General features: G+C 35.5%; 1 protein-coding gene across 2 annotated transcripts in view; it reads left to right on the top strand.

Annotated features, from left to right (window-relative positions):
• The window catches only part of COL21A1 (collagen, type XXI, alpha 1), a 167,346-nt gene that overhangs the window by 66,261 nt on the left and 85,578 nt on the right, over nucleotides 1–15,507 (top strand). Inside the window, exons 4-9 of one of the 2 annotated variants that reach the window (XM_014537294.1) lie at nucleotides 6,328–6,496; nucleotides 6,586–6,802; nucleotides 9,310–9,483; nucleotides 10,485–10,562; nucleotides 12,242–12,250; nucleotides 12,505–12,588. In XM_014537294.1, the coding sequence (XP_014392780.1) occupies nucleotides 6,328–6,496; nucleotides 6,586–6,802; nucleotides 9,310–9,483; nucleotides 10,485–10,562; nucleotides 12,242–12,250; nucleotides 12,505–12,588 (731 nt within the window). Of the gene's footprint in view, nucleotides 1–6,327; nucleotides 6,497–6,585; nucleotides 6,803–9,309; nucleotides 9,484–10,484; nucleotides 10,563–12,241; nucleotides 12,281–12,504; nucleotides 12,589–15,507 lie in introns of both variants that reach the window. The other variant, XM_014537293.1, reaches the window with a different exon arrangement.

Genomic DNA, 15,507 nt, shown 5'->3' with positions numbered 1-15,507 from the left:
GACAGGTGGGAGCTCCTCAACCCCCTGATCGGCCCTGCTCTGTGTGTGACAGGGTACGGAGCCCCAACCCCCCTGATCGGCCCTGCTCTGTGCGTGACAGGGGGTGGTGCTGCAACTTCCCTATCGACCCCGCCTTGAGTGTGACAGGCGGCGATCCCCCAACCCCCCTCTCCCCACCCTGCGTGACAGGGGGTGGCGCTGCAACCTCCCAATCCGCCCTGCTCTGTGCATGACAGGGGGCAGCGCCCCAACTCCCCAATCGGCTCTGCTCTGAGCCCGACCAGGGGCTGCACCTAGGGATTGGGCCTGCCCTCTGCCACCCGGGAGCAGGCCTAAGCCAGCAGGTCGTTATCTCCCGAGGGGTCCCAGACTGCGAAAGGGCACAGGATGGGCTGAGGGACCCCTTCTCTCCCCCGAGTGCACAAATTTTTGTGCACCGGGCCACTAGTCATTATATAATGTCCTTCTTTGTCTCTTTCGACAGTTTTGACTCAAAGCCTGTTTAATCTGATATAAGTATGAACACCTTTGCTCTCTTTTGGTTACTATTTGCATGGAGTATTTTTTCCCATCCCTTTACTTTTTACTTGTGTGTGTCCTTAATTAGAAAGTACATGTCTTATAGACAACATATAGTTGAATTTTGGTGTTTTTAAAAACACATTTAACTAGTCTGTGTCTTTTTATTGGTGAGTTTAATTCATTTACATCTGAACTAATTACTGATAGGGAAAGATTTCATATTGCTCTTTTGTTGTTTACTGTCATATAGCCTTTTTGTTGTTCTTTTCTCTCCTGTGGTCTTCCTCTGTGTTTCATTGATTATTTTTGTAGTGACATGCTTTGATTTGTTTTTCACTTTCATTTGTATAGGTTTTTTTCTTTGTGGTTACCATGGGGGTTACATTAAACATTATACTGTTATAAAAATCTATTTTAAGCTGATAATATCTTATCTTCAATCACATACAAATACTCTACATTGTTGCATCTCCCTGCTCCTCTCACACTTTGTTATTGATGCCACAAATTACATCATCTTATATGTGTATCCATTATCATTTTTACAGTTATAGTTATTGTTTAAACTTTTATCTTTTAACTTTTCTATCAGAATTAAGTTATTTACATACCACCCTTATAGCATTTTAATATTCTGAATCTATATGTTTACTTTTACCAGCAATTTTAATACTTTTCAGTACTTTTGTATTGCTATTTAATGTTCTTTCAGTTCAACTTGGAGGACTTCCTCAGCATTTCTTGTAAGACAGGTCTAGTGGTGATGAACTTCATTAGTTTTTTTTAAATCTGAGAAAGTGTTTATTTCTTATTCATTTTTTGAAGGACACTTTTTCCGGCTATACTATTTTGGTTGGTAGTTTTTTTTTTTCATTTCAGCACTTTGAATTTATCATCCCATTCCCTTGTGGCCTGCTAGGTTTCTACTGAGAAATCCACTGATAGTCTTATTGGGATACCCTTGTCATAAGGAATTGGTTTCTCTTGATGCTTTCAAAATTCTCTCTTTGTCTCTGGATGTCCATTTTCTTTCTCAGACTTGAGAAAGTTTTGGCTATTATTTTTAAAACTAGGGGCTCAGTGCATGAATTTGTGCACCTTGAAAGGAACTGTGGGCCGCGAGGCTGCAGCGGCCCATTCTCCATGCCCCCGCCTGTCCCTTTCCTCTGCAGCCCCCAGTCCTCTGTCTGCAGCAGCCCTGCTCTCACTGCCGCTCCCACGTGCTAATGGCGCCAGCCCCGCTCACACCCGCTGATGGTGCAGAGTGATTGGGGTTGGTGGGTGTGAGCGGCAGCTTCGGCACTGGCTGTGGGTGTGAGTGGGGCTGGTGCTGGCAGCAGGTGCGAGTGCCGGGCGGGGCCACAGTGCATAGGAGCAAAGAATTTTCATTAACCACCAGAGGCTCGCCCCAATGACAGCAACCAGTGCCCCTCCTTGCTCTGGCATCCCTGCTCACCTGCTCCACCATCCTGCTGCAGCTGATGCCCACCATGTTTCACACACGCCCCCTGGTGGTCAGCACACGTCATAGTGATGGTTGTTCGGTTGTTCCGCCATTCCGTCTATTTGCATATTAGCCTTTTATTATATAGGATAAGCTTTGTCCTTTCTTCTTCTGCAACTCCCATCCTATGTATACTGGTCTAGCTGATTGTGTCCCATAGAGTCCTTTAGGGTTTTCTAAATTTTTCTCATTCTTTAAAAAATTTGTCCCTCTGCCTGGATAATTTCAGATGACCTGTCTTCAAGATTGATGGTTCTTTTTTCTCTTTGATAAGTCTGATTTCAAACCCCTGTAGTCAGTTTTTTCATTTGGTTATTGTGTACTTCAGCTCCATATTTCTGTTTGGTTCCTCTTTATATTTTCTGCCTCTTTGTTGATACTTTTATTTTGCTCATACATTATTTTCTTAAAGTTATAAAGTATCTTTATGATGGCTATTGTGAATTCTTTGCCAGATAATATACTTCCCTTCATTTAGGATTAGTATCTGGAGAGTTATTTTGTTCTTTCGATTGGGTCATGTTTTCCTGTTTGTCTATCTCATAGTCTTGTTTTGGGATCCACACATTTTAAAAAAGAGTCACCTCTCCCAGCCTTTACCAACTGGCTTTGTACAGGGGAGTCTGACACCAATCTGTCTGACTAGAGATTCTGTGGGCCTCTGAACCCTTTTTCAGGAGGTTGGGGGATGATATTTCTCTGGGCCTGTGTGAGTAATTCCTTAATTAGGGAGGCTTGCTGGTTTCTTTTCCAGGCGCTCATAATCTCTCACTCCCTTTGGTGTCTGTCTGCGACACTTCAAGTTCTCTAGTTCTTTAGCCATAACTTCCCCACTTTTTCTTGTTCTCAATGACTACCAGGCAGCCACATATGCTGGTTTCCTGTCCACATTCTTAGGCAAGACACATATCTTGTCAGGCAGCCCTTTGAAAAGCTGGAATACTGGAATCGTGTTCCACTCATTTCTCTTCCTGTGAGGGAGAAGCCTCAAGTAGTGTGTCTTCTCCTGTTCCCGCTGAGCCATGCAGCCACAGCAGTCCACCCCTCACTCTTCTTTGTTCTCAGTAGTTCACAGGCATCCAGGTGATTCTGATTCCTTTATGCTCCAAGTGAGGCGAGGCAGGTACCAGTCTCTTGGGCAGCCTTCTGAGAAGCTGGAGTATTGGAAGCAAACTCTACTCCCCCTCACCTCCCCCTCGAGGGAGATGTCACAAGCTAGGGGATTTTCTCTTGGCACTTATTTGTGTGGGCATTTATTTGTGGTGTAAACTGAAATTATAACTGTGTAGTCAACCATTTGTGAACTTAAGTCTTCTGCGTGTCTTTTTTGCACTTGCTCCTGAATGCACTATTTGTTTACCTAGATTATTCTATCTACCTAGTGTAGGTTTTATAGCAAGTTCCCAACTGAGTTTCTCTTAGCACTTGATTTTCCTGGTACTTAAAATTATAACTTTCAAGTTCCAGTTTTTATTTTTAGTTTCCATTCCCCTCTCTGAATGTGGTTGCATACTTATACATATATTTCTTTTTTCTACACAATGGGAATGTTAATTATTTTCCTGTTTTCTTCTCCCTTAAATTTATGCAAAAATTATTGGCTGGTAATCAAAATAGCATTTTTCTTTTCAGTTCCCATGTGTGAGGGTAGCTATATATAGATATAGATAGATAGATAGATATGTGTATATATATAGATAGATAGATATAGATATAGATATAGATATAGGTATAGATATAGATATAAATATATAGATAGATATAGATAGATAGATATATATAGATAGATAGATAGATATAGATATATCTATATATAGGTATATATAGATATAGATAGATATAGATAAATATAGATAGATATAGATAGATATATATAGATATATTGATATATTGATATATTGATTTCAGAGAGGAAGGGAGAGGGAGAGTGAGATAGAAACATAAATGATGAGAGAGAATCATTGATTGGCTGCCTCCTGCACTCCCCACACTGGAGATCGAGCCCACGACCCAGGCATGTGCCCTGACCGGGAATCAAACCATGACTTCCTGGTTCATAGGTCGACGCTCAACCACTGAGCCACACTGGCTGGGCTGTAAGGGTAATCTTGTTCTCCTTGTAGGTGAGCAAATTGGGGAGAAGGTTATTCCTCCAAAAAATTATTTAAATACATTTTCCCTGAAGAGATATTCCTAGGTGAACATGAAAACATGGCTATATTGTGGCTGTTAATTTATATCCCTGATTTCACAAACTGTCACACTGCTTTCTATAAATTCTGGGGAATTAGATTACAGTGCAAAGGATTTTATTATTGAAAATTATGGATGCAATGTGTGCTTTATTCCCTTTGCTCACATGCAATTATGGAGTTACAAAGCACTTTTGCATACATCACCACATTTGATTCTCAGACAATATGTAATCACCTGTGGAGATAATTACATATTCTCACTTCACAGATTAGAATCCAAGGTTCATGAGAGGTTATGAGAGAGGCTAAGGTCTAAATCTAAAGTTCTTGTATTAAGTCTGAGCTCTTTGCCCAGCATCTTATAACTTTTCATTTGTAAAGCAAATCGAAGGTGCAATTGAAATCTGAATATTCTTATGATGTAATGTTAAACACGTTTTCTATTCAGCTGAACTTTTTTCTTTTTCAGTTTTAAATCAAATGCATTTGAAGTGATTGTTTTGTGTATCCTCCTCCTAAATACTGCCTCATAATGACAGGAAAATTTTAATTTTTTGCATTGGTTTATGATTTATAACTGTGTAATAGACTCTATCCTACTTCTCAAGTTTTCATATGGAGGGATTAGCTAGATCAGCTCTTTTGATCTCTCTTCCTGCTTTCTTTCACTCCTTATCCCTAAATGAGCAAAAAAGTTTTCAGATTAGTGAGTTTGATAAAAGTAATTGGTAGACCACAAGTGATCGTTGTGGGCAGAGCATGCCCCTGAGGTGGGGTAGGAATAAATCAGCCTTACATTGCTGGGAGGGTGTGCCTCATGAAATTCACTGAATCACACATCTAACCAACATCTTCTTTTTTCCTGATTTACCTATCTCCTCATGAGTTAGCTCCAAACTATCCAGAGCAAGAAGGATGTGATTGGGTCCCTTCAAAATTCGCGGCTTAAGACCTGAGAGGAAAAAAATACCTCTCTTCCCAGGGAAATATCCATCTGATTTTATTTATGTTAATCCTTTATTTCCAATATTCTGTGGTATAAGATATGACTGTACATATTGGGCTAATGAAATTCATCTCATTACTTTTTATGGTGTTATAAATATAATGCCTTCCCCTTTCCCTAATGTTATGTAAGAGAGTGATTACTTTAAGGTATGTTTAGTGAAGTTTATTCTTGTTTTGTTCTGTTAGCTGCTCTATAAAATATAAGCAGTCATGCTCAATGTGTATGTTATATGAGGGCCTTGGAAGAATCTAAAAATATTACAACATTTCTACAGCATAACAGTTTAATAGCATTTCAACCATATAAAAATTTCCACCTCATTTGAGACATTAGTTTCCCAGAGAAGTGAAAGGCATAGCATATTTTATTACTTACATAGATGACTGTATAATGCAAGCTATAATTCTTCTTGTTAAGGAAATAGTTTTTACTTATTTATAAATGATTATTATAATACATAATGTCATTAATCATAGAAGAGATAATAGGCCCATTTTTAGAACTTTCGTGAACAGAAGACCCACAATTAAGTTTTTTCCAGAGTGACAGAACCAGTGATATTTAAACTGTAGAATTATAAACTGCTAGAACTGGAAAGGATATGAAGAACAACACTTTTTTTTACCCCTCAAATGCTAGGAATGCAAGAAAGGAATATTAGGATTCATTTAGATCCAAGAAATTTCAGAGTTATCCAAGGTCTTGTGACTAATTAATAGTAAATCCTGGATGAGAATCATGAATCCTGTTTCAGTGTCCTCCTGCCTCTCCAGGTATTAGGTTGCTCCATATTCAAAATACATAGTAACTTATAAACTTCAGCATAGTGTTTAAAATAATCCATTAACAAATGTTCCTCTTGCATTTCTGTTTTATGTGTATTCCCTTTTAATGGGAGAAAAGACAGTTGAGACTTCACTCTTGAATGCCAAAAAAATTCCCATGTTTTCTCAGAAAATACACTTACATACATTAATATATATTGGCATGCATATATAGACTTTATAATTCTTATATTCTCTAGTATCCCTCTTGATTTTCTTATTGAAGTATTCCATGCTTAATCAACATTTACTGCTTTTGCTTTTGATTTATAGAATCTGTCTGTCCAACACGAATTCCAGTGGCAGCTAGAGATGAGAAGGGGTTTGATATTCTTTTAGGCTTGGGTGTAAAGAAAAAGGTTAAGAAAAGAATCCAGCTTTCACCAACAAAGATAAAAGGATATGAAGTAACATCAAAAGTTGATTTATCAGAATTCACAAGGTAAATGTTATGTGTTGATATATATTTTTTGATATGTCTATAGCTTTGTTGAGAATTCTTTAAGCTTATTTATGTTCTTCTTTTTCTAGCAATGTTTTTCCAGAAGGTCTTCCTCCATCATATGTATTTGTCTCCACTCAGAGATTTAAGGTCAAGAAAATATGGGATTTATGGAGAATTTTAACCATTGATGGAAGACCACAAATAGCAGTTACCTTAAATGGTGTGGATAAAACATTACTATTTACAACAACCAGCGTGGTTAATGGCTCACAAGTGGTCACCTTTGTTGACCCTCGAGTTAAGGTAATGATGCCTGGATATGATTATGCTATTCATGAGGAAACACTGTTAGGTTTATGTGTATTCGGGGAAGAGAGCTATAATTTTAACATGACTGGAAAGATATCAGCTTCAGATTTCAGTGTTGCTTTATTGAAAGAAAAAACAAAGCAAGGAAAATTCTTTTTTTAAAATATATTTTTATTGATTTCAGAGAGGAAGGGAAAAATAGAAACATCAATAATGAGAGAGAATAATTGATTGGCTGCCTCCTGCATGCCCCACATTGCGGATCGAGCCCACAACCTGGATATGTACCCTGACCAATAATTGAACCGTGACCTTCTGGTTCATAGGTGGATGCTCAACCACTGAGCCATGCCATCCGGGCAGGAAAATTCTTTCTTAATCCATTTGGAATTTAGGGGTTGGAGGAACTAACATTTTTGAATGTCTGCTACTAAGTGCCAGGCACATTGAAATGTAATAACCACCCAAAGAAGAACCTGTTGTTCCCATTTTACAGACAAGGAACCAAGTAACAGAGCTAGTTAAGTGATGACAATAGAAACTGAATGTAGGTCTGGTCATTTTCAAAGCCCATGTTGGTCTGTTTTACATGGCCATGTCCCATAGGATATTGAAATAAAGACATTTGTTAGAACATTAAATACAGGCAGAAAATGGATGCAGAATTCACATTAATTGTAAGGACATTTTATTCCCCATAAAGGGATATATTTAATAAAATCAATATACTAAAAATAAAAATGTATTTTCTAAGTCATGTGTTCAGAATACAGATGTGATGATAAAAGCAATCAAGTTTTGATATTTATTATAATTATGAAAGTCTGATAATGTTTATAATTTAGGAAATGTACAAAGTTATATGTAAAATTATGCATTTATATAATTTCTTCATTTGGTAAATAGATTAAATTTAAAAAAATTGTTGTCTGCCATTTTCACTAAAGGCAATGTTCTAGGTTGTGTGAAAAATGGAAAAATAAATAAGGCTTGTTTCTTTCCTTCAAGGAGCTTATTTATAATGAAAGATTTAAGGCTTCTGATATCTAATAGAAGTATATCATAGTTAACAGAGTGTGGAGGGAAAAGTGGATTCTAATACGAAATATGAGAAAATCTTCATAAATGATATGGTTTTTGGACTGACCTTGAAGCATGTTTGTAGAGGATTTTGATGGAGAGACATAAGGACACATTAGGTCAATAGTTCAATATTGAATAGTCGTGTGTTGTACAATTCAGAATTTTTATTTAGAGAATGGAAATTTGTATCCCCTGTGTTTAGAGTATAAGATGCATGAAAGAAGGGACTAGCAAGTTATGAGCTCAACTTGTGGGGACCTGGAAAGCCACCCAAAGGGGTATGGACTTCATTCTGTGGATGACAGGATTCCATTCAAAAGTCTTGACCATAGATGTGTCATGGTGAAAGAAACTCTCTCCTCTCTTTTTCTTTTTTTCTTTCATAAGCAGTAATTTCAAGTCTATCTTGGAATTGTGTTAGATTCTGGAAATAAGAAAATAAGATGGGGCATGTTCTGTGACAAAACTCCAGTGAGAGAGATTAATGGAGGTATGAAGGATAGCCTGGAGAGGGAAGGGTTCGAGATAGAGATAAGTTTGAAAATTATTCATATAAAGCAAGCTACTCATGAGCCTAACTTATGTCAGTGAGAATGGACATGAAGAAGTGAATTTCAATCATGTTTAGGAGACATATTTGGTAGAACTTTGCATCTGTTTGTTATTGACACTGAGAAGGAGGTAAAGAAACTTGTTTTGGTTTAGAAACTGAAGATACTGTGATATAAGGAAAATAAGGAAAAGAAGATAGTTTGGGGGATAGTTCAAGTTTGTTTTGTAATATACTCAGTCAGGCTGATTGGGAGACATCCTGGCAAATTTTTCTAGCAGTATTGGAATTATAGGTACCATATGTTGATGTAAGTATGGGAATTAGTTCATAGAAGTAATAATTGACCTGTAGGAATGGATGAGATAGTCAAAGAGGAGAGTGAAAGATGTCAAGGACAGACTTGTGGGGAATGCCTCAATAAAGGGCAGATTGAGGAAGAGGGGTCCTCAAAGAGTAAGAGTATGAGCAATTGGAGAAGAAATGAAGATAATCTAGGGGGTTTGAATCATGGAAGTTGAGTGAGAATATCAAAGACAAGGGACTAGTTATGGAGTCCAAAGTTCAGTGAAGTAAAAAGGATGAGGAATGAGAGAAATCATTTGGATTCAGAGATTAGGACCTCATTTGTGACCTTCAGGGAGTTGTTTGACACAACTACTTTGGGATATGTAATAGAAACTCTGGGGATTAATAAAATAATTGGTGAATGGCATTTGAGGCCCAGCTTGGGTTAGAGAGAATTTGTATATAGTATAGCTAATTTATGTGGTGTGGATTTATGGTTGACAGCAAAGGAATGAGCATGAAGAAAATAAAAGATTGTTAGGAATTTTATTTATGAATCTTCTATACTTTCTTCCTATAGACATTGTTTGATGAAGGCTGGCATCAAATTCGTCTCTTAGTAACAGAACAGGATGTAACTCTATATATCGATGATCAACAAATTGAAAATAAATCCTTACATCCAGTTTTAGGGATCTTCATCAGTGGCCAAACCCAAATTGGAAAATACTCTGGGAAAGAAGAAACTGTTCAGGTGGATAAGTAATTACTTGCTTTTTGCATTATATAAAATGGAGCTTTTGCTGTCCTTTCTGATAGTATTTATCACATTTAACTTAATTGTGAATTTCTTTAAGATACTTAAAAAATGTGGTCAGTTCATCAGTGAAATTGTGTGTTTCTGTATAAGTATGAAAATGAAAAATTAGACTTAATCTATTTAATAAGAATACTTAGAAAAATGTTCCCCTGGGTTCAGGGTAGAATTCTCATTCTCATGAAACAATTTCATATACACTATCCCAGGAGAGGCATAGATTAAATAATGAATTTGGAAAAGGCAATGTGATTAGAGTTATAAGTAGCATTATAAACATTTCTTTACAGCTGTGAAGATAAAATTAAATTAATGCTTGTCAGGGTTCTTCATGAACAAAACTAACTTTTTCAATATCTCTTTAAAGTGGACTATCTATGTGTGGGTTGAGAAGTGTGCATGTAAAAGTCATTTCTTGTAAAATCCTCTATTTGAAAAGTAAGGCTTTCCCACTCTTTTTATTAAGGGGAGGCTGTCACATTTAAATGTGTGATTGCACACATGGTCTCTATATATTAATGTTACATGTCAATTTATAGTAAGTATTTGAATAGTAACAGGTGCTGGGCTTACTCATCACACAACATTCCATGCCAGCAACTAAATCTCTGAGACTAAAGATGGTTTTTGAGCCACCCTTTTTAAGTGTCCTAGAAAGTTCTCTCTAGGCTAGCTTTTAATACAGGGGTACTAAAAAGCTCCACTGAGTTCCTGAAGGAAATCAAAGGTTTATTTTTGGTGCTAGAGAAGTTTGTATCACATCTTTAATACTGTATGCTAGGTATTCAAATTTTATATTTTCATTGTTTTAGTTGAATGCTGTGATTTAAACTTTCCATGATTGCTAACTATATTGGCTGTTTCTGTGTCTCTGAGTTGTTCTTATAAAACAATTAACTTAGGCCTCAACTTTTACTTGACTGGGTTTATGTTCCTAGTTTGATGTCCAAAAGTTGCGAATCTACTGTGACCCAGAACAGAACAACCGGGAGACAGCATGCGAGATTCCTGGATTTGTAAGTAGGATGGCTTCTTTTTTCCAAGTGTTGCTTTAGTACTTTCAAAGCCATAAATAAAAAGCAGATAATATGTGAGTTTTAACTTAATGTATAGAGTTATTTTTTCAATTGTCAAATAAAGTTATATAGATTAAAACATATTTTGAAGCTCATAACTGAAATAAAATTTTAATGTTTCACTGTGTAAGTATGAATGAAAGACCACAAGAAACTGTTTTTCCCACATCATGTCTGGCTGTGACTATCCTAATATTCATGATAAGCATGACTAGACTTGCTCTAGAGAATTATAGGATATTTTGTCTGAATATCTTGTGTGAAATACATTTCTGTTCTTAATTAAGTTTATAATTAGTATATTATGCATTATAGTTCTGGAGCAGGAAATGATTCATTTTCCTGTTCACCAGCACATTTTTTCAAACAATAGTTTTATTTTTATTGTTGTTACCTAAGATTTTCTTATATTTCTAGGATATAGTTATTTGGCTATTTTCATTGATGTGTTAAGAAAGAAAGGATTATAAGCTAAAATGTTACAAAGTCTGATTATATATACAAGGGCATATAATCAGTCTCTTTTCTTCTAGGCAAAAAATGGTATGCAGTACTGCTGCTATTGAAAATAATGTAGAATGTTGTAAAACTTTTTGACAATGTGGATTCCCAGTGATATTTGAGCCCTATTTGAGCTTTTTTAGTTTATATAGTCATGCTGTCATAATCTCCTTTTTCCTTATTAAACTGAATAACTTATGAATCCACATGTTCTAAAGTCTTGAGGACATAGAGCAACATAATTAATGGATCTACAATAAACTCAAAGATGGAACCTTTTACAAATGATTCATTATGGGTATTCTAGATAGGTAATTGCTTAAGCAATATACCTTTTAGATACTTACAATTTGGAATATAAATCTTTACTAAACATATTAATGTTATTGCATTTTGAGAGTCCATTGTACATACTTTATTTATTGATATTTCTGCATCATTGTAATAACGTTACCATTTCCCTTCCATATAATACAGGCATAACATTACATGGCAGATTTTGAATTCTCACATTCAGTTTCTTTTTGTATGTGCTTTTATGTCTCCTTCCTTCCTCTTAGCTATGACTTGGTGTAGCTTGTTTGCTTTTTATACCTTTATTCCCACCTTCTCATTTTCTGATATAATGTGGTATTGTGTGGGAAGATTATTAACCTGTTTCAAACTGTGACTTATTCAGTAAGAAATAGACTGTTTAGGGAGAAGCGCCCCTGGAGTGCATGCAATTTAATTCATGCTCTTTAGGACTTGGTTAGATATGTTTTGGCTTTTTTCCCTGGTTCTTAAAGGATTTCCAGTAAGTTCAAGAGAGCATGTAAATTCCACATTGATGTATTTTTGTTTCTGCATGGTCATTATATTAAGCAGCTTTGGCATTTTAATTTTCTCCTACTCTTTATTCTTGTTAATTTTCTTTGTTTATCCTACTGTGAATGTAATAATAACATGTAGACATAAGTAATTTTTTAGGATAATTGCAAATAAATGTCTTAGAGGTTGGTTTTGATACTTCAATCATCTATAACCTGGACAATGAAATATCTGAAAATTAGGAAGATAACATAGAAATTTAATTAAAAACATATTTTCAAACACATTTGTTATTGTTTTTCTTTCAGAATGGCGAGGTAGGCCTGGATACTATTGTTTTCCTTAAGGTAATATTTGCATTGTGGGACTGTTTAGCTTCCTTTCATCAACTGTAAGTATTTTAGATAAATTACACCCACTTTTTTAATGTAGTTTGAGTGTATTTAGTATTCATACCTTTTTGTGATTGGGAATTTCTTATTAGGTTAGGCTAAATAAAATATACAGATACATATGTACATATACATATATATGTGTCTTTCCATGTTTATTTCCATTTTTGTCTTCGTAGTGTCTCAATGGCCCCAGTGATGTAGGTTCAACCTCAGCTCCCTGTGTTTGTCCTCCTGGAAAACCAGGACTACAAGGCCCCAAAGTGAGTAATACCGAAAATGCTTTTTTTTTTTTGGTTAAAATATACAAACAAGAGCTTCCAAATTTGGAGCTTCCACAAAATTCCAAATCACCATGGACCCTGTTATGAAATTTTCACCTAATGCTTTAAAACAGGTTAAAACCCGAGTGTTAGTGACCTTTTAAAAAGCATATTCTAGTCCATATTTGTCTTTGAACCTAAAACTGATACTGCTAGCCCACAGTAGAGTGAGGGAGCAATATTAGTTTGCTTATTTATCTGTTTGCTCCCTCTCCATCCCACTCCCTCAACACTGCTGCTAGATCCTGGAATGATTCTTACATCTCAGTAAAAAATTAAAGGGCCCTTAAGATATGTTCTAAATTCTTAAATGTCTAAGATCTTAATTTGTCAAAATGATTTTCAGATAGAAAAATGGAGAAGAAATTTAAAATTGATTTTAATGTTGTGTTAGATGTCTAATTCTAAAAATGGAGGCATATGCATTTATTTCACTTAATCATGTAGTAATTACATTGGGAAAGTATGTTTGGAGCCGTGATGTACATACTATTTTATAACCAGTTTATTTTTTATATAACAAAATACTTTTATATGTTCCCATGTTATTAAATATGAATGACTAAGTTTTTAAGTAAGTTGATACTTACTATGGCATCAGAGACACAACCTAAGATACTGAGAAGTGGTCTGTTCACTATAATATTTTTAATATTATTTTAAAAATTACCTAGTACAAATAATGTCTAACTTGAAAGCAAGTATGACTCTCTAGGGAAAAAGTGTTTTCTGTATTGATCATCTATTACTTGAGGTGACCATAAAATTTTTTCTTAAATATGAATTATAATTTATATTTAGATGGAATTTTCTCTTTTTGAAAATATATTTTTATTGATTTTAGAGAGGAAGGGAGAGAGAGTTAGAAACATCATTGATTGGCTGCCTCCTACACACCCCCTACTGGGGATCGAGCTCTCAACCCAGGCATGTGCCTTTGACCTGAACCAAACCCAGACCCTTCACTCTGATAGCCAATGCTCTATCCACTGAGCCAAATGACTAGGGCTAGATGGAATTTTCTTAGTATTTCAATCACCATGACTAAAAAAATCTTAGCTTCTGGACTGCTAAGATAATTTAATTCTTCCTATCTTTTATACCTATTTCTCCCATTCATTTTCATATAATAGTTCATGAAATACTTCAAGCCTAGCTGTTAAAATCAATAAATTAAATTTAAGAAATAAAAGTTTACATTCAATATTTCATTTAAAATGTATCTATTTGGTTTGGAATTTGACTTCAGTATATTATAATTAATTTACTATTGTAAACTATTTTCAGATTGCTTTTCAGAAAGTTAACCAAAGAATTCTTTAGTTAAACTAACTCCATTATTTAGGATGCCTTGACATTAATGAGAAATACCTATAAATGTTCCAAGGAGAATATAAGACAGCTTGCTGTGACCTACCAGCAGACTTCTTTTTAAAATGTATTTACAATACTGAAATGTTATACATAAAAATGATTTGATCTGCAAGAAATACAATATGGAAACCAGAGTTCCATGTTGCCTATTCTCTAAAAGCCCAGAGCACTCTCCTCACTCTTAATGATTCTGGTCCCCCCAGCGTCTCTAAAGGGCTGTCTACTTTTGAGGAGGAATCAGATGCTTTTGATGTTTTCTGATTCTTCATTAGTGGTTCATTAGGGATCTTGTGGTGTCACTGTTTATTATTCACATATGTTCCTACAGCAAAGTTTTAGAGAACTCTTTGTCTTATCTGATATCCAATATTTCTAAGTTTCACGTGTTCCTCATTTTCATTCTCTTTTCTTAGTCATAATGTAACCCCATTGCCACCTATTACTTTAAGTGAAATTGCAGTTTTCCACCAATCTTCAAGTTGGCGTGCCTTCTTGATCTGCTTCCCATTTTCTTCAGAAAATCTGGCTGGAAGAGAGGAACACACACACACTCCTCCATCCTTTTAAGGCTCTTTCCCCTGGAAGTGGTTCCTTAGCCACATCAGGGACCTGTATGTGAAAAACAGAATCCCTAGCAACACTCTGAGTTTCATGCACTTCTTGTAGAGAATTTGTGTCTTGGAAAATTGATAGGGTTTTATTTAGATCAACAAAACTAGAATTAATTGAGATAAAGCAATTTTACTATAGATCAAATTGAGACTTTTTGGCTGTCTTTGTTTGATGCTCTCTGGAAAGCTTTACAGATGTCTATCAATCAGAGTTACCTGTGAAAAATAGATCTAGTCATTTTATTAGCCAGAAATAGAGTTCTAGGAATCCTGTGAGTAAAACAGAGGAGAAAGTCTTCTATGGCTAGGTGGGTAAGTGCTTATTCTAAGATAATGTCATCTGTTATAAATTCTTGAACTTTCCAAAAAATATGACAACCCTATTAAAAAAACACAGGTCAAACGAACTATAATACTACACACTTATCATGACATTATAACTCTTTAATAAGCAAAGAAAAATATATCTGTTACTGGACTGTGAATGCCTTGAACATAGCTTGCTTATTTTGTATACATAGTGTCAAACCTAGGAAGTGAGTAAATTAATAAATGAATCTATTGGAGTAATTTTTATATGCAAGTACTTCACAATGAAGGCAAATACAAACTAAACACTCCTTTGGAATTCTACTATCTAACCCAGTGTTTAATAGTAATACTTTTTTAATTTAATGAATTATGAAATCATTGAAAAAATAAGATATACCCCTCCCCTTATTAACTTATCTGGAATGCCATTGTTCTATATGAAAAGTCCAGCAATCTCCAGTTGACAAAGAACTCCCTTTTGAAAGACCTTAACATGCAGATGGCAGCTTCTTCCATCACTTTCAGTAGACATAGGAACATTTGTGGGGACACACTTTACCCT

The sequence above is a fragment of the Myotis brandtii genome, unplaced genomic scaffold (genome assembly GCF_000412655.1).
Source record: "Myotis brandtii unplaced genomic scaffold, ASM41265v1 scaffold176, whole genome shotgun sequence".
Taxonomy (NCBI): Eukaryota; Metazoa; Chordata; class Mammalia; order Chiroptera; family Vespertilionidae; genus Myotis; species Myotis brandtii.
This window is presented reverse-complemented; position numbering and strand designations above follow the sequence as displayed.